This window comes from Arvicanthis niloticus, chromosome 5, assembly GCF_011762505.2.
Source record: "Arvicanthis niloticus isolate mArvNil1 chromosome 5, mArvNil1.pat.X, whole genome shotgun sequence".
Classification (NCBI taxonomy): Eukaryota; Metazoa; Chordata; class Mammalia; order Rodentia; family Muridae; genus Arvicanthis; species Arvicanthis niloticus.
Window position 1 is genome coordinate 84,620,171 of NC_047662.1, and position 22,072 is coordinate 84,642,242.

At 49.7% G+C, this 22,072-nt stretch overlaps 1 protein-coding gene across 6 annotated transcripts in view; it reads right to left on the bottom strand.

Annotated features, from left to right (window-relative positions):
- The window catches only part of Rgs3 (regulator of G protein signaling 3), a 136,122-nt gene that overhangs the window by 58,074 nt on the left and 55,976 nt on the right, over nucleotides 1-22,072 (bottom strand). For all 6 annotated transcript variants that reach the window (XM_076934837.1, XM_076934838.1, XM_076934839.1 and 3 more), the window contains 7 exons: nucleotides 20,572-20,653; nucleotides 19,194-19,299; nucleotides 18,275-18,626; nucleotides 17,875-17,914; nucleotides 13,327-13,523; nucleotides 10,367-10,450; nucleotides 4,182-4,293 (listed from right to left, as the gene is read on the bottom strand). In XM_076934837.1, coding sequence (XP_076790952.1) covers nucleotides 4,182-4,293; nucleotides 10,367-10,450; nucleotides 13,327-13,523; nucleotides 17,875-17,914; nucleotides 18,275-18,626; nucleotides 19,194-19,299; nucleotides 20,572-20,653 — 973 coding nt within the window. The remainder of the gene's footprint in view (nucleotides 1-4,181; nucleotides 4,294-10,366; nucleotides 10,451-13,326; nucleotides 13,524-17,874; nucleotides 17,915-18,274; nucleotides 18,627-19,193; nucleotides 19,300-20,571; nucleotides 20,654-22,072) is intronic.

Here is a 22,072-nt window from a genome sequence, read left to right on the forward strand (position 1 = left end):
CTTCCCAAAGGGCAGGAGCCACCAGGCAGAGCCAGAACAACATGTTCCATAAGAAAAGGGAGTCCACTCTGGACTTGGACTAAGTCCTCTCCCCACCTGGCAATGGGCTGAAGAGGGAGAGATCCGAGCCTCAGATATCTGCAGTGTTTAAGAAAATGAATCCCAAGGCCTCTGTGGATCCCTTGTGTTGCTGAGAAGGAGATAAGGGGAAGAGTTTTATTCAGAGTACTGACTGCAATGGGTTCAATTCCCAACGCCCACATGGCAGGTTGTAACTGTCTATAACTCCAGTTCCAGAGGATCCAACACCTTCACACAGACATACCAAGGCACATAAAATAAAAATAAATTATTTTTAAAGAAAAGATACTGAGGTGTTTCCTAGCAGACCCTAGTCTAAGGGAGAGCCACTGCAATCCACCTAAGAAAGTAATAGAACAACCTGGGCTTGGGGAGCAGGCAATGAGGGGGACAGAGGCTCTAAAAGTACAGAGCGGGACTGAGAGATGAGAGACTTGGGGAGATGGGAGCTGAGGTTGGGGAAACACACTGTCAGACAGTCCTTGTGTCAGGAAGCCATTGACGAATGACAAGCTCTCTGTGCTTTGACACCAGTCCTGCCCCCCCAACCCCCAACCATGCTGGATTGCTGCAAACTCTCCCTGGCATCTGTTCCCCATCACAGCCTGGTGTTGGCAGCAGTGTGACAGTAGGCTGGAAGGGGAGCCGTGCTCAGCATAAAACGGAGCCTCATAGAAGAACACAAACTGGGGGAGCTGAGGGAGCCAGGGACGACTGCCTGGAGCTCTGGAGAAGACTGCAGAGAGAAGCTCTGTCCTGCTGGAAGAGAGGGACACTGAGGCGGCACACGGGTGGGTTTGCCTTGAACCATGCTAACTGCCTCTGCCGTTTTGGAACTCATCCAGAGGGGGCCTTTACATCCCACCATGTAATGCACAAACCATGGGCTAGGTGGAGCCTAGAAAAGGCTTCCCGGCCCCTGCCTGCCCATCTAACACTTACCTAGAGAACATCTCACTACTGCTTTGGGATTCAGCAAACCCCCTCTACTAGTGGAGGCAGGCCAAAAGAGCTCTTGTCCCTGTTCTCCACATACAAAGGCAGGGTGGGGGAGGGACAACAAAGTGCATGAACAGTAAGAGGCAGGGCTGAGATTTGAACTCAGGAAGAAAGCTATCCCCAAAGCCAGAATTCCTAATCCCATGTCATACTTCTGCCCTGCCACAGGCTTTCCACCCAGCTGGGAGCTCCAGAGTGGAGAGGCCTCTTCCACAGTTCTCACTGCAGTGGCCAGCACTGAGGCAGATGTGGAGGGCAGCTTAGAAAATGTCCAGCAAGCATTTCAGCAGCTGGGGCCAAAGCAGCTAAGTTTCCAAACTGGGATCCTGGCTCCCCCAACGTGCCTGGAGAGCCCATGAGTCAGATAGACATTTCCAGGTCATGCCTAAGAACAGGCAAGGCCAGAAAGACACACTGTGGGCGTGATGCTGGCCGCCTGGGAGGCAGAAACACAAAGAGTAGCAGAAGCAGCAGACAACCGTGACAGGAAGAGACCACAATGGGTCCCCGCTGACGGGAGATGTCCCAATTGTGAGCACCAGCTCTCTGCCTGTTCCCATCACATCACCATTCAGTCCCGATGAACACTGGGAGAAGCTAGCAGGAGGAGGCACCATAGGAGTGGCCACCAGTCTGGAGCTCTGAGGGAGGAGACACCCCAGCTCCCAAGCTAAAGCAACACTCTGGTCTCCTTTTAGCTATTCATTGTCTACAAAAACAAGCATCCACTGGTCACCTGATATATGCCGTGCTCCCTACATGGGTGACTAGCAGAAGTTGACCCTAGAAAACAAGTCACAAGGGAGTCCCAGGGAGAGGGTGGATTCTGCCCTGCCAGGGAGCAGCACTTGTCAGCAGCCCCAGCTCCTGGATGCTTTCTTTTTTAATACCTTTATGGCCCCCTAAATCCAACTCTGCATACATATTGACTTGAAAGCGAGAAGAAACCTAGGAGTCTCATGCCAGTGTTAACTAGAGACCCTTGTACCACCAGACACTCCAGCTAACTCCCAAATGCATCTCTTACTAGACTCACTTGCTGTGGTAGTGGGCATATGGGAGAGGCCAGGAAATGGCCCCAGCTTCAAAATACTGGGTCCCACAGCTGACTCTGGCTGCTGCAGAAGGGGCAACTGGAGTTTGGTATAACATAGAACCTACCTCAGGAAAGCAGGAGTGGCAGGGTGGAGGTGAGGGTGGGGGTGGGGTGGCTAGTACAAAGGCTCCATGGTGCCTGGAAAGAAGTCTAAGCCCTGAACCGTGTGCCTGGAGTGCTCCTGTCACTAGCCATTTCCCTCCACCTCAGCAGCTCCAGGATTCTCAGAGGCCACTGTCGAACCCACTTAAGGTTGTGGTCTACCAAGGAAATCAAGGTCACATCCTCCATGCCAACCAACCCCATAGGCTCTCATGCCCATGATCACCTTGCCTATGCTGTGCTGCCTGGGCCACCCACCCTTATCCCTTATCTAAGGGCAGACATGGCCTCAGCCCCAGGAAGCTACATCTGCATCAGCTCAGCCTCTGGGGAGCTCCTCTGCATCCCTTGGTTCATACCACCCAACCTGAACATCACTACCTGGTAGAGGAGTGTGTCCAAACCCCTCAAGCTTCATATCCAGGCTCTGGGAGCTCCAGAAGGGGCAAGCTAACCAGCCCCCACCCTCTATATCCCAATCTGGAAACTGGGTAATATGAATGCTGGCCACGATCACTTCTCCCAGGAGCCGTTCCCTCTGGGGCTATCAGAGAAGAGGGCCCAGCGTGCTTATAAGCATATGTTACAGTAATGATGTCAAGTCTGGGCCCCCAATCCCGCGGCCACTGCTTTCCCTACCCTCTAACCCCAGATCCAGCTAGAACAGCCCTCTCCCTAATTCGTTTCCCTCCTTCCATTTAGCAGGAAATTGAGCCAGTGAGGGTCTTGGCTTGTGGTCCAGGACCTTCAATGGGCACAGCAGTCAGGGCTCAGGTCCTGGTGCACCTAGTACATGGTACTGAGCACCACTCTACTAGGTACACGTACATCTTAACCAAGTCCCAGATCAACTGAATGGGGGTGTGGCAGGGAAGTCAGGCTGACTATACTAAGCATCCATGTGACCACAGGGCAAGATGGGAAAGTAGTAGGAAGCTAATTGCAGAGTCACTGGAAGGCAAAGAGGGGCCATCTGAAACACCAGAGCCAGGAACCAAGAAGCTGAGAGGCCTGCTCTTCCAACTGCCCTATCTTGTTCTCTCTCCTTGGTTGCCTCCCTTGCTCTCCTGTCAGTAGACACCCTAGTCCTTGAGCAGGACAAAGAGGGAACACTGTGAAGGACTTCCCATGGGAAGGCCAGTTCCCAAGAAGACAGAGCAGCCAGGGCACAGAGCATACAGGATGGCTTTGCAAGCAGTCAGGAAGTTCTCCTGAAGCAAAACCCAGCCAAAACAGAATTCTTTCACAGCTAATATTTTCCTCCCCGTGCCCCTGCTGCCCTGAGCTCAAACAGGTCTGTTGTTGTTTGCATAATCTGGGAGAGGAAACCGAGCCCCTTTCGGCTGAGACCGCAGGCGCCAAAGCCTGAGGTTGGACAGATACTCCCAGCTGGCTTTCAGTTCCCTGGTCCCCCCATGGGCCAGGGCTTCATGGAAAGTTTGGGGTTAGAAATTCCCAGCTTGCTGCTGATGCTCTGCTCACAGCCCCAGTCAGGCATGCTCCAGCTTCCCAAGGCTCTGACCAGACCTACACAGCTGGCTAAAAAGAGGAACTGTCCACAGATAATTGTCAAGAAGCCTCTACTGGGAACCTGTATAGAGCCAGGCACTTTGTAAATGACCTAACTTAACCCCACAACCTTCTAAAGTGCTATAATTACCCTACTTTACAGAGAGGAAACTGGCTCAGAAGCAACTTCCCAAGGCCACACCAGAACTGAGGGGCTTAAACACAAGATCTGGGAGTCCAAAGCCCCCCCTACCCTTTTCCATAGATGCTCCCTGGGATAGAAACCTCCTGCAGAGATCAGGTATAGCAGAAGGTGGCTTGCCAGCCTAGTGTGCAACATCCGACAACCCCAGGCAGACCCAACACCACATTGGTGTGCCCAGGTCCTTCTTACCCTCCTGTAGCTTCACGCTCTGGAGGTAGAGAGGATTTCTCAGGACATCGCAGCGGCCTGGCTCCTCCTCCTTAGTGAACAGCAGCAGGTCCGAGTAGGCAAACAGCGTCACCTGTTCAGGGAGAGAGCAAACACAACTGTCTGCCTTGCTGTCCCCCAGGATGCAGAGAGCCACAAGGTCCACTAGAGGTCGAGGAAACACACCCTGGACTTGTAGTGTTAGGCAGAGCCAGAGGGAACTCCATGTGGGGCCATGCTAGTGACAGAGGCCTGCACTGCAGCAAGAGCAATGAGTTTATCCCCGAGTTTCTATACTTCTCCTGCTCAAAGTAGAAACAAATAAAAATAAACCAGAGGAAACAATGGCTCTTGTCCTCGTGAGGGGTAGCTCTGTTGGTCTTTCTATGGCCATAGTTCTCCAGCCTCACTTAACTTGGAGTCGTCTTACTTAGGCCCTGGGGTGTCCCCAGACCATACACCATACCTGGCTCCCTCAAGCTTCTTCTACAAGCTATGTATAATGTGAATGGAAAATTTATGAGGTAATATTACCAAATTTCTTGCAGGTATTTTTGTAGTGTACCAATGAGAAATTTGGTTCAAGAAAATGGTAGTTACTTACATTCTGATATTGGTTTGCACATAATTGCTAATCTTCTTTATGCTCCAAAAACAAAGGAAAGGCCATTTTTAGACATTATAGGTAAACCGACAGATGTGCTCAGCATGTTTTTATGTTGAAAAAAAAAAATCCACTTGGTTCTCTATGTCCAATATGGTTTACACTGTTCTTTCCTTAAATCCATAAAGTCCTATCTCAGATGATGATAATAATAACAATAGAAATAATAAATTAATCATGATGGGACTCTTCTTCAAGGGCCCATATCTGACCCTCCATCTCTTCTGAAGCAAGATGACCCCACCAGAAGGGCTTGGCACACCCTGAAGGGCACAATATGTGATTTGTTAGCCATGTTTAAAAAGCCAGCACGCTGACATTTAGCCAGTGAGCGTTCAAGATGATCCCACAGTCCCACCTCTGAGGCTCTCTTAGAGAAATACAAGAATGTATAAATATGAACATATAAGGATGTTCTCGGTGGCACGTCTGTAATTAAAAAGTAAAAGCAGAGCATGGTTATATACAGTTACAATCCCAGCAGTCTGCTAGCCAAGCAAGAGAACTGAGTTACAGGCTATTCCAGGGTATCCAATGAACTCCAAGCTAAGTTGGGCGATGTGGTAAGAGCTTGTGTGTATATATAACATACAGATATATATTACATACATACATATATATGTGCATGTATATGTACACATATAGATGTACTTAAGATGTATTCAAAGGCCCACCTGCCGTCTTGAGCATTACACAGAATGGAACGTGAAAGGAATCAGAACTACACAGACAATTCCGTGACATACTTGCAATTCTCAGGGCCATGTCCCCTTCCAACAGATCCCAAACACAAAAGCTCTAGACTTTGGGTGCTGAAGAGATAGCTCTGCATTTAAGAGCACTGACTGCTCTTTCAGAGGTCCTGAGTTCAATTCCTAGCAACTACATGGTGGCTCACAACATCTGAACCCTTTTCAGGGTTCTCATTTAAAAAAAAAAAAAAAAGCAAGAATTCTTTGCCAGAAGGGATTTTTTTTTTAAAGATTTATTTATTTTATGTATGTGAATACACTGTCACTGTCTTCAAACAGACCAGAAGAGGGCATCAGATCCCATTACAGATGGTTGTGAGCCACTGTGTGGTTGCTGGGAATTGAACTCAGAACCTCTGCAGGAGCAGGGCTCTTAACTGCTGAGTCGGCTCTCCAGCCCCTCCATAGTGAACTCTGCCCAGCCCAGCTCAATACAGTGCGATAGAAGCTCCTGCTCCTGCCCTGTCCTGTTCTCACTTAAAGAGCACCACTGGCCTTTACAGCTCAGACAGGTTAAGGGACTTTCCCATGGCCACACAGCTAGGGATCAATCCTCGGGATTGATCAGCCGACTCCTAATGAGAGAGAGGCGGTATTGTATCTATAGGAAGGAAAACAATGGCGCTCTCAGGAGACTTGTGGTTACAGGTAGTCTGAGGAAGGTTTGCAAAGTCAAGGGGCTGCTCTTGTAGGCAAACCCTCATGTTCCCACAAAACATATACCCCTAGTCAGGGAAGGTCTGGCTGTCACCTCCAGACCATGGGGAAGCTGACAGAAGAAAAGTTAGCAGAGACAATCTGTGAGATTAGGAAAAAAAAAAAAAAAAAAAAAAAAAAAAAAAAAAAAAAAAAAAAGCCTAGGGCTGTATGGAAGACTTGTGGGGGGAGCCACAAGGTGAGAAACACTCTAGGCCACTGCCCCTGTCCCCCGCCTGCTCCCAGAGCTGAGAATATAGTCTAGACAGGAAGTGATTAAGGCATGAGAGAAAATTTCCCCCTAAAGTCGGTCAGGCAAAGACCAAGGCTGGCACAGGGCTGGATGGCAGGCATGCCAGAGCAAAGCATGTGGACCCTGCTCCCCAACATCCTACAGGCAGGAGCCTCACAATCCATGGATCACTGACCCCCATCTCCACGGTCCAGTTACCTGTTGCCTTCTACCACCGGCCCTGGGGCCTGGGCCAGTCTTCCCCACACTTGCTCCTAGAACACATGTATTTCCCAGAATCCCAAGATTAGTCACAGAATCCTTACAATTCAGAGGGTGACTTCTTCCAAATGGCCCTGACTAAAACCTTCTCCTGGGCACCCAGCCATGGGGCTGAGCCTACCTATAGACAACACCTTGGTGCTTCAGTTAATGGTAAACCCAATCAGTCTGTGTAAACTGAGGGTGTGACATCCTGGACTTCATAGCATTCCTGGAACCTAGCAAAAGCTCTGGCTGATTCTCCCGTGACCAAAACTGTGGTCAGGATGTGTGTAAGAGGCTGTGTTGAGCCTGACTTTGTGGCGCATGCCTTTAATCCCAGCAGAAGCAGGCAGGTCTCTAGGTTCGAGGATAGCCTGCTCTACAAAGCGAGTTCTAGGACAGCCTCATCTATACAGATAAAGCTTCTCTCAAAAACAAAGACAAACGAACAAACAGGCCGCCACTAAATGGTAATCTGATCCGGGTGTGCATCCAGCGAGTTTGACTTCTGGGTGGGAGCAGACAGAGCAAGAGCAGTGAGCTGTTACTACTGCAGGGACTGGCTCAGCTCCCCAACATCAGAGCGCTCACAGCAGAGTTGTGATAAAGAAACAAGAGAGAGAATACTCAAGACACGCAAAGCTTCCAACTACTTGGCACCTTCCAGTTTACAGCTCTGCTGTGTGGAGAGGCCACCACAGTCATTCAGAAACCCCTTTGGGAAAAGCTATTCCCTGGAGAATGACACAGAGTAACTAGAATCTAGGAACCTCACCCTCCCACCCCGACATGTTCTCAGAAGCTACCCGATGCCTGGTGATAGCTGCTTTCCATTTTCAGTTTGAGGAACAGGAGACACACCAAAGCTCTCCTATGAGGCTGCTGCTATCCTACCTTTAGGAGAAGGGATGTACTTACTTTTCTTGTAAAAAAAAAAAAAAAGACTACCTTCAGTCTTAAAGAGAGAGTTTCTTTTAGTTCTCAGCTTCCAAAGATGCAGGAGGCAAGAATTTGTATGTGTTTGTTGGAGGTGGGGGGATGGAAGGTAGGGGGCTTGGAAATGGGGGTGGGGGAGGGGAGTGAACTGTTACTACAGCTATAGTTTGGCTTGTGTCCCCTTGGTTTTACAAACATACCAAAAGCACCAGGGGTCATGGAAAGCATTGCCCAGCCAGAGAACCAAGTACTAATCCTGGCTCCGTTCCCTACCAGCCTTGAGACTCTTGGGTCCTGGTTAAGAGTCTCAGTCTCTTTGTTGTGTTTCTCCTCTCCTGGTATGAGGATGCTGCCGGCCTACTTGGGATCATGTGTGCAGCATGGGATCATGCGTGTAGCACGCATGAGCAGTGAGGATACATAGTAAATACCTAATGTTTGCAGATTTAATGGTGAATGAGCTAGGAGAGAGTAAATTAGATGTGAGAGTGTAGTCCGGTAGCTGTTGTCCCTAACTGGCTTCTGGGTACGTTAAGTATGCAGTCACACCTCTCCAGCTCTGACCCTGCACAGTTCACTTGCAACCACACACGGAGACACCAGACCCAGCACCAACGGACTTCTCACTCTTACAACCTATATCCTGTCTCCCAGTGAAATTTCCTTCCCACTGAAGCAAGTGAGAGGTAGATGGGCTGAGGTCTTTAAAGAAGCTCTTCAAAGAGAGGCCCAGAGTGATGTCAGAAATCCCAGGGGTGCAGGAGCTGAGCTGTATGCAGGTAGGAAGGGGAAAGGGCTGTGGTGAAGGCTGTGTGCGAGGTGCTCACATAGGTTGTGGTGAGAACTGAGACTGGGGGGGGGGGGTGCAAGGAAAATTAAAAGTTCCATTTAGTTGGGTGTGAGATAACCAAGCTGGTCAGATAAAAAAGTGACAGCAGGCCACTGGCTCCAAGGGCCCATCCCTTAGAGGCATGTTTAAGATGCCTTCATTCTTTCTAGGGTGGCTTCTAACAAGAAGATTCACCCAGGAGGCATTCTAGGCCACGCCACAGACAAGGAGCTAACCCAAAGGACTATGACGTGGTGGCTGGGGTAGAGTTAACTCCCTCTGCCATGGAAAAAGCCACCAGCTGTTCCTGAAAACGAGAGAACCAGCTTAGCACAATGAACAGCTCTTGAGACACTCGCAAGGCTAGAGAGCGGCTGGCCAAGTCGAGTGACTAGCAGAGAGTCAAGGTCAAAGCTAAAGTCAGAGAGGAGCGGAGCGAGGCATCAACCACCCATAACTGTGTGGGCAGCATATGAGCAGTGTGTGATCCATCGCCCCGGTCAGTCCAGGAGGACAGTCATAGAGCGTGTGGGCTTGTCCCATGACGGCCCAGAGGATTAACCAACCTCAACAGAGATGACACTGGCTTCTGTCTAGTTTCTGTCATTGCGTTAAAGCCTAAATAAAGAAAAGCCAGATTTTCCTTCCCTGGGGACTCCCCCCCAACACACACACACATACACACATACTCTTTCCAGAGTTTTCCTTACTTTCCCTCGACCTTTCTGAATAAAGCTTACATTCTGCGTTCTATACTTTCAAGAGGCCACATCCATTAACCTTCTCTGGCCTAAGACAACAAACACAGAGCTACTGTCCCAGGCCAATCCTTAATGACTGAGTGCTTCAGCAGCTCATGCCCTTGAGTCACGTACAACAAGGTCCCATCACACTAAAAAGTCACCAGTCACGGGGAGGAACACCACGCAGTCTCCCTGGGAAGCCCTCCTAAAAGAGACAGTACTCGAGTGTGAACTCAGGTGTCCTGATCTGCTTGCTTACAACAAAACAAAAGCAAAGCCAACTTCTGGTGTTAGCTCCAGTCGCACAGAGTTGTCCAGGAGGATGAAGCTGCAAGGAGCTAGCCTCAGATCCTGCCCTCTGCCTCAGTCAGGCACAAACCCACTGCTCAGATAGTAAGACTGACACTGACGAGGAAGGCAGAAGTCACCAGAAGCCAGTGACAGAACTGGGGCTAGATACAGACTTCCTATTTCCAAGCTTCCTGACCTTTCCACTGTGTGGGTGAGGGAGGTTTTCACAACTAGAGATAAGCTGGCTCCCAGGAAGAATGACCTACCCCCTGACCCCTGCTGACAGGGTTAGAGCTGGGGGAGAGGGTTGGAGGGTGACCATGAACTGAGCTCTTAGGAGGGGTTCTTAGGTTGGCTTCATATGGAAAGACTCCAACATTCCTCTAACAATTCTCTTTGGTTAGACTTTAATCTTCAGGGGTGCTTATCTCTGCTGGGATAAACTGTTATCTTTTCTCCTCCTGGGCTAAACAATAAGATGTCATTTTAGAAACCAAAGCTCTGCTTTGACCATGCCAATGATCAACCTTCAGAGGGAGAGAGAGGGAGAGAAAGAGAGAGAAAGTGAGAGAGAGAGAGAGAGAGAGAGAGAGAGAGAGCCATCGTAACTAGATGGTAAACGAGAGCTGGGTGACCTCTTGGTAAGGCTTTTGGAAGCGGTTCAGGTCTCCACCCTGAGGCTGTCTAGTTCTTCATAGGAAGAGAAAGTGAGGGAAGAGAGGCCCCCCCCCTGGAAAGCCAGTGGGTGCGCAGGTCTTACCTGGGAAGTCTTGTTCCTTCCCTCATACAGCAGCAGTTCTTCTGACAGCAGGAGAGTCCGGGCAGGGTTACAGAGATCTAGGGGCTGAAAACCAGTCACGCTGAGTGGGAGTGCAAAGGGCAGCTTGCCAAAGCCAGATCAGAGAACTCTCTTGCAAAGGGAGAAGACAAGACTGCCTGCCCTCCTCCTACTCCTGACCCCACGCACCCTCACACCCGCAATGGAAAGAGAAAGACTCGGCACAGCCAGACCCGATCAAAGGAGCTGCTCTCTCTACAGGAAGTTCAGCTACATGCTTAGGGCCTTGCAGTTCTCCCATGGTGCCCGCCCCCACTCCGGGCTCTCCTCTGTCCTGTGTGTGCCTCAGAGGGAGGTCTCTGCTGTCAGGCCCAGGAGGCATCTTCAGAACCCTATGCCAAGAGATATGGCCCCTCAAGTCTCTTCAAGGTCAGGCGGGTCCCCGCCCTGCATAGTTCCCAGACTGAACACACTGACTCCTTCACCTTAGCAACCGATTCGCACTCAAACTTCAAGTCCCACCACCCTGTCCCGTCCACCTCAAAGAACGTGCCCAAACTCTGCATGACCCTCGAAGAAACACCTGTCCTTGGGGGTGTACCTTTATGTCACATGGCCCTCAAGTCCCCTGGCCTCAAGCAAGGGATGTAGAAAGATAACAAAACAGGCATAAACTTTGTACTACAGCGGGGATGGGGCTTCAATAGGTTACTCGTAAACATATGGAGAATATGATGGAACGTAGGGCAAGCTCAGTCATCGAGCCGGTGGAGAGGTCTCTGGTGGGAAGGCGGAACACCATCACACAGAAGAGGGGACAGTGTCTGTGTGGACAGCTACTGCTATTCCTTGGTAGGCATTCACCTCTGATTCTCTGTTTTGTGCATGAAAGTCTTATGCAGTTTTTTTTTTTTTTACCTTGAGTCTTTTCTCCCTCTTCTTTCTTTCTTCCTTCCTTCCTTCCTTCCTTCCTTCCTTCCTTCCTTCTTTCCTTCCTTCCTTCCTTTTTTCCTTCCTTTCTTGGCAGGGTTTCTCTGTGTGGCCCCAGCTGCCCAGCTGTCCTGGAACCCAGTCTATAGACCAGTTGGCCTCAAACTCAAGAGATCTACCTGCCTCTGCCTCCTAAGGCATGTGCCGCCATCTCTTGGCTTGCATATTTCACAATTTAAATTTTTTCAGTTTTAATAATTTTAAAAACAAATTTAAGCTAGAAATGGTGACCTGTACCTTTAATCCCAGCACTCAGAAGGCAGAGGGACCAATCTTTGTAAATTCAAAGCCAGCCCAGTCTACAAAGTGAGGCTCAGGACAGTCAGGGTTATATAAATACCCTTTCTCCAAAAACTAAAAAAAAACCCTCAAAACCTAATTTACCAATTTTTAAAAACTGTACTATTCTTATTAAATGTGTATGTGCACAGACACATAATATGTGTAGCAGGCATGTACACATATACACATGTGGGAGTGGGGAAGCATGTGTGTGCATGTGTACACACACACACACACACACACACACACACACACATGTATATGTGGAACAGGTTTGTGCATATCCTGGTATGAAAGCAGGCAGACAACCTGCAGAAGTCGCTTCTCTCCTGCCATATGGGTCCCAGGGATCAAACTCAGGTTATCAGGTTTAGCAGCATGCACCTTTCCCTACTGGTACAGCTTGCCAGACTTAATTTGTAATAAAAATTAAAAGACAAACCCAAAAATAACCAGGCAGATAGCATGCACCTATAACCCTAGTCCTCGGGATACTGAAAACAAAGGATGGAGTTGGGCCATCCTGAACTACACAGTGAAAGGCTATCTACAAAGTCAAGGGCTGTAGGCATAGCTCAGTGCTTATGTGGGGACAGCCTGAGCAGAGCCTTGAGTTTGGTCCCCAGCCCTGCAAGAAAAGGGAAAGTGGGGAACAATATGGTGGAAAATAAAAGCTTCTTACATTTAACAATGTCTAAACAACATAAAAGGTCATATTAAGTGATATACAAGGGGCAGAATTAATAAAGATCTGAGAGAAAAGAAATACAGAACATTTTTACTACCTAGTCACCATTTGTTGGCCATCTAAGCTGTTTCCAGTCCCTTAATATTTTGACCTCAGCTGCAATAAACACAATTGTGCGTGGATTTCTGTAGAGGATATAGAGTCCTTTGGACACGTACTCAGAAGTAGTGTGACTGGGTCGTGTGGTAATTATCTACTAATTTTTTTTTTTTTTAAAAATCTCATCTTGAAAATGAGGTATATGTGCAATGGTCTTTTATCCAGCCATGAAAACTTAATTATAGCATTTGCATACAATTGGACACATCTAAAACATATATTAAGTGAGGTAACCCAAACTGAGGACAAATATAGTATGTGCTTTCTCATATGCAGACTCTAGCTTTAAATTCTTTTATTATATATACATATTTATGTGTAGGTATGGACCATAAAGCCAGAAAAGGAACCACAAGAGGAGAGGAGAGTTGTTGAGAGAAGAGGGAGACAGAACACAGAAGACACTAAGGTGGGAAGGAAGTTACGACAGTAGAGTTGTACCAGGGGCAGGGGTGGGAGAAGAAGAGGAAGAGAGCAAATCATGGTTGGAAATGCTGTAACAGAACCTAAGACTGAATGCTTAGTAACTAATTCACGAGAAGAGGGGAAGAAGGAAGGGGAGACAGGAAGAAGTGAGAGATTACAGGGGAGAAGCCTGTGACTCCTGAGACTCTGCTCTGTGCTCTTGCATTGTGACGGATGAGGGAGCTGGGAAGGGACCTTCTGGAAACTTCTGCTTTCTTTATATTCTCCAGAATATGAAGCTATTTTTTTCTGTCCCCAAAGGGGGCCCCGGATTCTGGATGAGGCTACACCTTCCTTCGTTCCTTGAACCAAGGTCCCTTACTCCCGAGGGGACCCCTGGGGCATGTCATAGGCTCACCTGCACAAAGACAGGGAATACCAGGACTTTGGGGGCCAGGGTGACATAGGTGCCATAACTTGAATGTGGGACATGTGGTCTCAGGGCTGCACAGTCTTGGTAGTTGCTATGGCCCTTCATGGTCTGCACTGTCTTCATCAGTCGAGACTTCTTGCCCAGGCCCGTGTACGATTTCCCTTTAGTGGTAGTCCCTGGTTCTGTGGAACAGAGGTGGGGGACAATGAGGTACTTTCATCATCCCTCAAAGGATCCCCCTCCCCACTCTCCACCCCTGTAAGAAGAAGGAACAATGTCCATTTAGTGAATCCCACTCCTGCCAGCCTCAGCCTCAAGGATTCCTGAGAGAGCTAAGATAGAGCCATCAGCCCACAATCGTGATGGGGGAGGGGGGGTAGTTACCCTGCCATCCCACCCCTCCCAGTGACCCAGGCACCAAAACAAGGCTATCCACTTATCAGTCTTGCACATCTGAAAATCAAGAAATTGTCTAGGCATGTTGGCACATGCCAAGAATCCCAGAATTCAGAAACCTGAAGCTTGAGCAGCTTGGGCTGCATGACAAGATCCCATCTCAAAACAACAGCAACAACAGAATCACAATGCAACAGAAACTCCTATCGAAACACTCGGGTCTGACCTCACTGGATCTGCTGTCCCACATGGAACGGGAATTGGAGCAGAGGTGGCTTTGCAAGTGACAGGGCACACGCTCCTCCTGTTACCATCCCACCCCGATCGCCTGCTCATCACCAGCCAGGCACAAAGGTCTGCTCCCTGTAGTAACGGAGACAATATGCTTTGTATACATTAGGGTCCACACCTTCTACTAGCCAAGGTAGCAGGAGCTACCTGGCCACAGCCATCCATTTGTCTAGAATAACAGGAGTCCTCTAGCTTTCTGCAGACAGTGAACAGGTGACCTGAACCAACTCCATCTCGGGGAAGCTCCCCACCAACGCAAAGGCCATTACGAAGAGGAAACAGCCCAGAGGGTTTCATAGTTGCTTCCCAGCCCCAACCCCCCATGCCCCTTCTCACCGAGAGGTGAGAAAAACAAGTCAACTCTCCCCACCCCCACAAGTGACCAGCGAGATCACATTCTGGCGCAGCACTCAAACCACTTCCTGACTCTTCAAGGGTGGCTGAGATGGTACAAAGAACAGGGACCCAGATGGCGACAGGAGACACAGATGCAGGAAGAGTCCCACAGCTTTCTCTCTGACCTGGCCCTGGGGGTTGGTAGATGGATTGTCTATGCAGCAGCCTGGCCTTCCACTGGAAAAAATCCAACCTGTGTCTCAAGATTTACACTAGATTTGAGTTGGATAAGACACCTTGAATGTGAGCCATGTCTTCCTCACTCAGAAGCTGACTGTACAGCCCGGAATGCTGCACAAACTATGCACGGAGCAGGCTCCTTCCCCGTCTGCTTTGAAGCCGACACTATACACCTTCCTGTCTCACCTGTCCAAGTGACTCGGCTGGAAACTAACAAAAAGGCCCCGTGAGAAGTGGGGATTGGAGGGCCAGGCTGGTATGTGATTGCAGGATGGGTTATCTCACACAGGAAACCAGCCATTGGTGGTAGCATGGCGGAGGGCACTGGGCCTGGAAGCATGCTGTAAGTTAGGTCACAGAACAGCCTGAAAGTAGACAGGCAAGACTGACACAACACAGCCTGAATCAGGGAAGGTGAAACTATGCAGGACTGACAAGTAGGATCTGAGGCCAGAGGCCAACCAGACCAAAACGAGGGAAAGACGAGGTCCACAGTGGAAGAATCTAGGTGTCGGCTCTAAGTCTCAGACTTACAAGAGATTTCTTCCCTAGGCCCAGCTGCCCAGCACCGTCAAAGAATCTTCACCCTAGATATCAAGCATCACGAAGCAGCCACCTGACCCATCCCTCTGCTTCCAGAGAGGAGGGGACTGCTTAGCCCCATTTTCCAGATAAACAAGCAGTTTGTAAGAATTGGCCAAGGTCATTCAGCTAGTAAACCGGGCAGGACCAGCCCAATCTAGGTGGCAGCCACTCCCTAAAGGTACACTGCCACACCACTCTGGTGATACGGGGCAAGGGGTGTGGCTCTCCGGAACTGATTTTTTTTTCCCCAAGTTATTCTTTTTTTAGAACAATCCAGATTGCAGGCCGGCTGCTGAGCCCCACGAAGGCAAACTTCCACCTGTCACCTCTTGTGATGATGCCTGGCCTAAGCCAGTATCATCTTCATTTCCTCTAGCACCTGCTTCACTGAGCAAACATAGTAATTACACGACTTTGCTCGGAGCTTTTGAGGCAAGCCCTGGCAGCCCTCTGGCTCTGGTGGTGGTAAACTTTCAAAGGACAGCAGCCCTGGAGCACATGCCAACTCCAGCCAGACAGGCACTCTAGGCAGACCCCCATCAATGCAAGACAATGCTAAACTATTCCTGTTCTTGATATGCAAAGCAGGATGGCTGAGCTCTCCAGCCTGAAAGGCCACCTCCTTGTGAGGCTAGAGGAATCAGAGGCCAGCACCCTGGTGACAGCCATAACCTCTGAATAACCCTGGGTGTGTGAGGGAAACCCTGAGCCAGGAATTTTTCACTCCTTCCTCTGAACTCGTGACTTGGGGCTACAAAGAATTAACCCGTGGGAACGGGAAAAGATGCCCTTTGATACCAAAAGGATCACTATGCTGAAATATAAGTGAAGTCAAGATCTTGATGCAGGGGTTGGGAGGTGGCTCAGTTGGTAAAGTGCTTGCTGCACTAACCATGTGGCCCTGAGTCTACTCCCCAACACCCCAGTAAAAAGCTAGGCATGGCAGCATGTGCTTGAAATCCCAGCACTGAGGGGTCCGAGACCGGTGGGTCCCTAGGGCTCACTGGCTGGCCAGTCTAGCTTAATCAGCAAGTCTCAGGCCCCAGTGAGACTCAATAAAATACGGTAGATGCTCCTATGTTCGACCTTTTGCCTCGTTTACACACACACCCACATACATGCAAATATGTGCATGTGTGTGCATACACACCACTTAAGATCTGGACAGAAGGAATTCAAAACACTTCCACTGTTATTAACACCATCATCTCTTCCTAACTTGTTCTTTCCCCTGAGGCTTGGGTGACCATGCCCTTTTGGGCACTGTCTTTTCAGAAAGGAGTGAAAACACAGACACAGTTTGGGACCAACCACACAGGCAACTCTGGCTTTCTGGGAAAGGATGGAAGAGCTCCCAGCCGGAGTGCATATGCCCACATAGGTGACACATCTTCCCATGTCCCTGGGACATGGCTTCAGAACTATTACCAACAACCAGAGTCCTTCTCCTCAGCTGCTCTGCCAAAGTTCCACCAAGTTTCTGTTGCCTGACAGGCCCTGGGTCTGAGGTTGGACCTACAGAAATACACTGAGCCCAGCCCCACCCCTAATAAAATCACCATTTAGCACTGACATATTTACTCTGCCCTAATGTGCCCACTAAAAGCTTTTAGACACTTACTGTTGAGTCACTGTCAGACTCCTCCCTGGGAGGAACACAGCTTCATTTCCGGCAGACCAGGCCCAAGTGCCCACAGGCCCCGGCAGGGAGAGGAAGGAGGTGCCTTTCATCAGGAATTCTGAGCCTGATGGGAGCCCCCTCTTCCCAAAGGCCCAAGTGCCCACTCTAAGAGATCATCCTCTTATCACTAATAGAGGGAAACAGCACAGAAACAAATCTGAGACGAGATGGGAAAGGCCTCCCTCAAGGAAGGAGGGTCAAGGGCACAGAAAGGTTCAGTCATACTCCAGTCGGCTTCACAGACCACATGCCAAGGCTGGCCTCAACCCTCTAGACCAGCTGGACTTTGGGGTCAGAGCTCTGTGGCAGGTGTGTGAGGGCCTAAGGGCCTGCCCCACCAGCTCTTGCAGAGTCCCATATCCCAGGGTTCCTGGAGAAGTGGTTGCTTTCTGCCGGCTCCCACTTCTGGCCAGAATGTGCAGGCCAAAGGAAAAGAATGGGTTAATCAGCAGAGACATCTACAAAGCTTAGAGACAGCTCTCCTGCACCATCTTTCAGCATGCAGGCAACTGCATACAACAATGTTCCCCTAGAATCTTTCAGACCAAGCCCCGAGCAAGAACAACTGATCCTATTTTATAGGTGAAGGGAGGAGACAGTGATTTGCTCAAGTCCCACTGTGAGGATTCCAACCTGAGACCTTGAAGCCCAGCATTCCAGGACTGCTCTCCATGCAGCTTCAAGCATGGTGTCTATAGCCCCTAACAGATACAGTTGCTCAGCAACACTGGATAACAGCCAAGATAAATGCCAAGCACCTGTCTCTTAGATGGTTCTCACAGATTCTCCCCCTACCAACTTAATTCTGACTTTAAGGAAACACACACACATTTGGTGAGGGGAGGGTACCAGGAGGATAAGGGGGCAGGATCTGTTTCAAGATGCTGGGTAGTCCCAACTCCATCAGAAAGGCCTCTGAACTCAGAATGGGAAATTGGGCCTGACCTCAGCTGACCTCAACTATCTCTCCAGGCTGAGAGGGCTTAGCATCGTGGACAGCTCACCTTCAGGGATGGCATCCTCCGGGTACACGGGCCGCAGCAACTGCAAAGGAAAGACAAGAAACCTCACTCAGTCTCAAGAATGGAAAAAAAAAAAAAAAAGAGCAGCCCAGCAGGGGGTTGCACACAGGTCTGAGGCCAAGAAGTATAATGTTTCAGGGTACAGGGGGAGCACAGCGGTTCTCTTAAGGGGAAGGGTGGAATAGAGTCCTCATGAAGCTCTCCCTCTGAGAGACCTCAACTTCCTTCATGGCAGCTTGTTCTAAAATGCACTCCATGGATCATGAGAAAGATAGGACCCTAACAGCCATACCACAGAGGTCTCACAATCCAATTTTCCATTTTGGAGACATCCAAACCTACCACAGGGACCCAGTACCCTTCCACACTCAGCTGTCCATACCTGGCTTCCAGGATTCAGTGGGGCCAGGATGATGTAGTTGGGGTCGGTAGGGGTGGTGGCCCGGGACAGTGCAGGCAGGGTGTGCTGGCCGCTGTGCTTGCCCACCTCAGTGTAGCGCTCCCAGCCACCAAGCAGTAGACCATCAGAGCTGTCGCACACCAGGTGGCAGCTGTGGCGCTGCTCAGGACGCACCAGGGCCCCATGAGTACAGTTCTTCTCTCTCTTGTTAGGGGGTGACAGGAGGTCGTGTGTGGACTTGCAAGAGGCTCGCCGCAACACTCCGCCATCTGGCCCTGGCTTAATCTGGGGGACCACACGCCACACGAGCAGGATGATCTCACTAGGACAGCTCCTAGAAATTCCACAGAGGAGTTCAGACTTGGGGGAGATCAGAATCAGTCGGGGTAGGAAGCCTGCAGGGCAGAGAGCAAGCAGACGAAGCCAAGCAGGAGCGAGCGAAATGTGATTTCCATGTAGTCATTCTAGAAGCCGGTCCAAAGTGGACCATTGGGGTGCTAGCCCACAGAGTCAAGGAGCTCAGATATCTTACAGAATACACTTTAACTTGTGCAATTGAAACATCTGCACAGTCTACAGTCCCTTAAACAAAGGGTTTAGCCATTCAGTAGCAGGGACAATGATCTAAAGTGGAACAGGCCCCCTGGAACCACCACGGGACCGCCGGGTCTGATCAGAGCATCTTTCCTGATGTTTGCTGTGGGATCAAAATTCATCTGAGCCTGAACCTTTCATTTCCTGGCCAAGAAACGGATTCCCTGAGGAGTGATGTAAACTGCTCACAGCTGGGCAGAGAGCAGACCAAGCCGAGTGAGTGGAGGAGAGCAGGGCAGTGTGCCCAGGGCTAGGTGGGGAAGATATGCCATCAGCTGAGGTTTCCGACCCCCACTGCCCCTGTCACCGGATCTCATGTGCCAGCTCCACACATTTCCAGTGCTCCACGGGTCTCTCATTCAGTTGTAGCACGGTGTCCAGCTGCTGCAGCCCCGCCCTCTCTGCTGGCCCCCCTGCAAGGACAAAGAAAAGCCACTCAGGGACCACTGAAGCCTAAGACTTCCTCAAAGAACCTGGAATCCTTTGCTTCCCTGGTGACACTGGAAAGTTGTCCTTTTCCTTTCTATTGTTCCATACAGAAGTGCTCAACTGGGCGGCCTTCACCTTCACTTCTCACCCTGTTCACACCCCACCCGCACTAGTGTCCCTCTTTTTTGGCAGTGGAGGGGTGTGTGTGTGTGTGTGTGTGTGTGTGTGTGTGTGTGCGTGCATGTGTGCTGTGGGGGAGGGTTGGGAAAAGGGAGGTGGAGATGCATATAGATGTGTACAAAGCATATAGAAGTCAGAGGACAACCTCTACATAACAGTGTTTCCTCAGGCTCTCACTTCTCTCTCTCTCTCTCTTTCCCTCTCTCTCTCTCTCTCTCCCTCCCTCAGTCCCTCCTTCTCCTTCTCTCTCTCTCTAAATCAGGGTTTCTCACTGGCCCGGGACTCTCATTAAGAAGGCTACTCTGGCTAATGAATGAGTCTCAACTACTCTCCTTTCTCCACCTCCCACCCCGCAGGAGTATATAATTAAAGCATAAGCCACAATGCCTGGCTTTCTTTTTTCTTTTTTTTTTGCACGGTTTCTGGAGACCGAATTCCCCTCTTACAGAGTGAGCGTTTTACTGAGTCCTTCCCAGCCTCTGCTTATCTTACAGTGTGAGTGCTTTACTGAGTCCTTCCCAGCCTCTGCTTATCTTACAGTGTGAGTGCTTTACTGAGTCCTTCCCAGCCTCTGCTTATCTTACAGTGTGAGTGCTTTACTGAGTCCTTCCCAGCCTCTGCTTATTATGTTCTTACTTTTCGTTGTTTCGCTTGAAAGGGTGTGTGTGTGAGAGACAGAGTCTCACAGTGGAGGCCAGGCTAGCTTTGAATGTCAGCAATCCTCCTGCCTCTACCTCCTAAGTTCAAGGGTTATAGGTGTGAGCCACACAGCCAGCTTAGAATGTCCACAGATGCAAGCTCATTAAGTATCCCCTGCAGTCGTCAGAATTCAAATTTAGCTCCTCTTCAGAAATGATCAGAATCAAAATACAGAGTCTATTTTCATTTTGATAAAACACCCCCCCAAGGCTCTATTTTCATAAACCTCCGATTCATCTGTAGGTCATTTCAAAAATATTATTCTTTTTCCTTTGAAAACCCAGATGCTGATCCAGTGTGAGGCCCTGTCCAGCTCCAAACCATCCAGCTGCCTGGTGGGAGGGCAGGGTTGTTATCCTGTGCCCTCACTCACTTACCAGAATCCACAGCCTGGACTCGGACTGGAGAGTCACAGCAGATCGTGAAGCCAAAGCCTTCTTTGCCTCTCCGGATGGTGATCTAGGACACAGCCCTGTCCAGTTACTCCAGAGTTTCGAAGCTGGGAAGTCTCTAAGCTCCACCCAGAGCCACCTTCCTCTCCACAGGGAACCAGAACTGAGAAGGAGTCAGCCAGCCTCCTCTACCTACCTGTGACCCACCATCTTAATTAATCCTGACTTACAAGACGTCAAGCTGAGTGCAGAATGGATGGGATCCAGGAAAAGGGAAACCCTTTCTCCTCTTGGTCCTAACAGCCCCAAGAGCCGTCTGGAGTTCTACTTCCTCTCCCCACTGAAGGCCAGCTTCCTTTCCCATGGAGGTCTTGGGATCTTAGCCCATGGTTTGCCTCGGGCTAAGGACACACACTTTATTTTATTTAGAAATAAAGCCAAGTGGGTGGCCACCCTCCCCAAGGACCAGGCAGGAAGACCTAGCACGTACTCTCTTAGCCTTATGGCCAAGTGTCAGCTGAAGAGCGACGTGGCTCACAGGGCACTGGCAGGCTGGATCAGAGCCTCCGAGCAGCCAGAAAGAGTTTCCAAGAGAAGAGGTAGGCACAGGCAGAGCCGAGGCCTCCTGAATAAACCTGTACTAGCCACGGGCTTCATTCTGCCTGCAAAGGGGTATGTGTGCAGGGCCACAGCCCCAGTTTTCAGAGGTTCAGTCAAAGGACCCCGCCATCGAGATGCTCTTTGCAGACCAAACATTCTGCAGCCCAGTTCTTTCTGTGTGTCATTGTCATGCCCTGCTGAGGTACATGTGACGGGGGCCCCTGGAGGGTGGCACTTGGTCTCTGGCTCCTAGGTAGGACAAGCCCATATACACATCTCTCCAGACAACAAAGAAAAATAGGACTGTACAGAAGTTAGTCCTGTGTACCCTGGACAGCACGTCTTTGAAAACAATTTAGTGCAGTGGTTCTCAACCTCCTTAATGCTATTACCCTTTCATACCGTTCCCCAGGTTGTGACCCAAACCGTAAAATTATGTTCGTTGCTACTTCATAACCGTAATTTTTTACTCTCAGGAATTGTAATGTAAATATCTGATATGCAGGATATCTGAGATCTGACCTTTGAGAAAGGGTTAGAGGTCAAGACCCACAGGTCAAGAACCACTGGCTCAGCAGTTAGGTGCACAGCCACTACTCTTGCTAATACTAGCTTTTGAGTTCTATTCCCACCCTCCAAGTCAGCTCACAATCACCTGTAACTCCAGCTCCAGGGCAATCCAACGCCTCTGACCTTCATATGCCCATGCACACATATCACACATATAAGCATAGTTAAAACACACACACACACACACACACACACACACACACACACACACACAGCTTTTAAGACAAAATCTTCCAAAACGAAAAAGAGTGATTCTGTGTGCAGCATGGCCCACTGGCTCACTCAGATTACTTAGGTCAGAAAAATGGCTTTACGA